This window comes from Elephantulus edwardii, unplaced genomic scaffold (genome assembly GCF_000299155.1).
Source record: "Elephantulus edwardii isolate Elephantulus edwardi_28Jun2011 unplaced genomic scaffold, EleEdw1.0 scaffold00011, whole genome shotgun sequence".
Classification (NCBI taxonomy): domain Eukaryota; kingdom Metazoa; phylum Chordata; class Mammalia; order Macroscelidea; family Macroscelididae; genus Elephantulus; species Elephantulus edwardii.
Genome location: NW_006399761.1, coordinates 856,635 through 858,232, shown reverse-complemented (window position 1 = coordinate 858,232; position 1,598 = coordinate 856,635). Strand labels below are relative to the sequence as shown.

Sequence of the window (1,598 nt, the reverse complement as noted above, 5' to 3'; positions counted from 1 at the left end):
TGTTGTACTTCAAGATGGATCTAGAAATTACTTTTTTTACTATAAAGGCAACCCCATCTTTCCTTGTCTTTTCATCTCCGGAGTAATATATCATATGGTCATCAGACTCAAAATGCCCCATGCCAGTCCATCTCATCTCTCCAATGCCTAATATGTCAATATTTATGCGTTCCGGTACGAAATTAAAATATGGATGTCTATTTTTATAATCCTGCCCTATAAAAAGCCTTTCAAATTGGGTCTACTGGTAAGGAACTGTGCTAGATCCCAAAGGCACAAGGTTCAAATCCACCAGCTGCTCCTCAGGAGAAGGATGGGCAATCTCCTCCCATGTGATTAACTGTCTCTGGAAACCCACAAGAGGGTCAGCTATGGGTCGTTTCCAACTCAACAATATACAGCAATAATCACTGTATTAAAGACCAGAAGTCAAAAAAGAAATATTAACAAAAGAAATAGGGAAAAATTACATACAGAAAAACTACCCCATGAACAAACAGACATAAAACAGTATTAGGAAAATATATAAAAACATTCAAAGTAATGGATAAAGAAGAAACAGAAAACACACAAAAGATAAAAACTATAAAGAGGGAAAAAACCACGTAACGAAAGTGCTTGATCTCATCCATAAAGTAAAAATATTTTTACTAGTATTTGGTGTTGCTGAAGAAACAGGCAGTCACACACAGAGTGAGGGAATACACAGATTTTGAAGGGGGGATGGCAGCCCCTACCTATTAACTTTTTAAAAAAAGTGTTAAAATCACATATTTGTAATAAAAAAAATCCCCTGTATAATATTAACTTACCAATCTTAGAAGGAAAAAGCGTTTCATCATCCAGCTGGTCCTGAACCCAAGTCATCAAATAGTCAATATACTTTGGTGCAGAACATTTGATTGGCTTTTTAATATTAGTGCCATCCGCCCAATGGTATTCATATCTGGAGAAAAACATGTTTTGAAAAACTTTAACTTCAACTTGGAATTAAAGCACATTTACCTCTGGTCAATGGAAATCACAGATAATTTTCATCAACTGGTAATACATTGTACATCATCTTTCTAGTGAAGAGAAGATGCAAACTTTCCTGTAACGCGCCAGCTGTAGTTGGGAGGGGGATAAAAGAGTCAGTGCATCTAACAGAACCTTCTTCCTGTTAGAAAGGGGTGAGGAATCCATGTGTTCTGATGCCATGGCTACCACATTACCAGAAGAGACAGGATTATAAAACCCCACTCCTGGGGAAAGGTTAGAGAACCACTGATACCCAAGTATTTATTCTTCATCTTCCTTACTTGGTTGAGTTATAACAATGAACAAATATCACGCATATAAATAAGCATAGACAAATTTTTTTCTTATTTAATTTTAAAGGAAGTCTGAGGAACAGAACTAAATATTAAAAAAAATAAAAGCATCCCTCCTAAAAATACTATTTCGGCTCTCTGCTCCTCGTCGATCCAGATTGCCCTCTCTTCTTGTGCAGCCTCAGCCGCATCCCTGAGACACGATGGTGAAGGTCGGAGTAAACGGATTTGGCCGTATTGGGCGCCTGGTCACCAGGGCTGCTTTTCACTCTAACAAAGTGGATA

The 1,598-nt window shown here is 37.5% G+C and overlaps 1 protein-coding gene across 2 annotated transcripts in view; it reads right to left on the bottom strand.

Annotated features, from left to right (window-relative positions):
• MOB1A (MOB kinase activator 1A) overlaps positions 1-1,598 on the bottom strand; it is a 27,765-nt gene that overhangs the window by 9,414 nt on the left and 16,753 nt on the right. For both annotated transcript variants that reach the window (XM_006880848.1, XM_006880849.1), the window contains exon 4: positions 813-946. In XM_006880848.1, the coding sequence (XP_006880910.1) occupies positions 813-946 (134 nt within the window). The remainder of the gene's footprint in view (positions 1-812; positions 947-1,598) is intronic.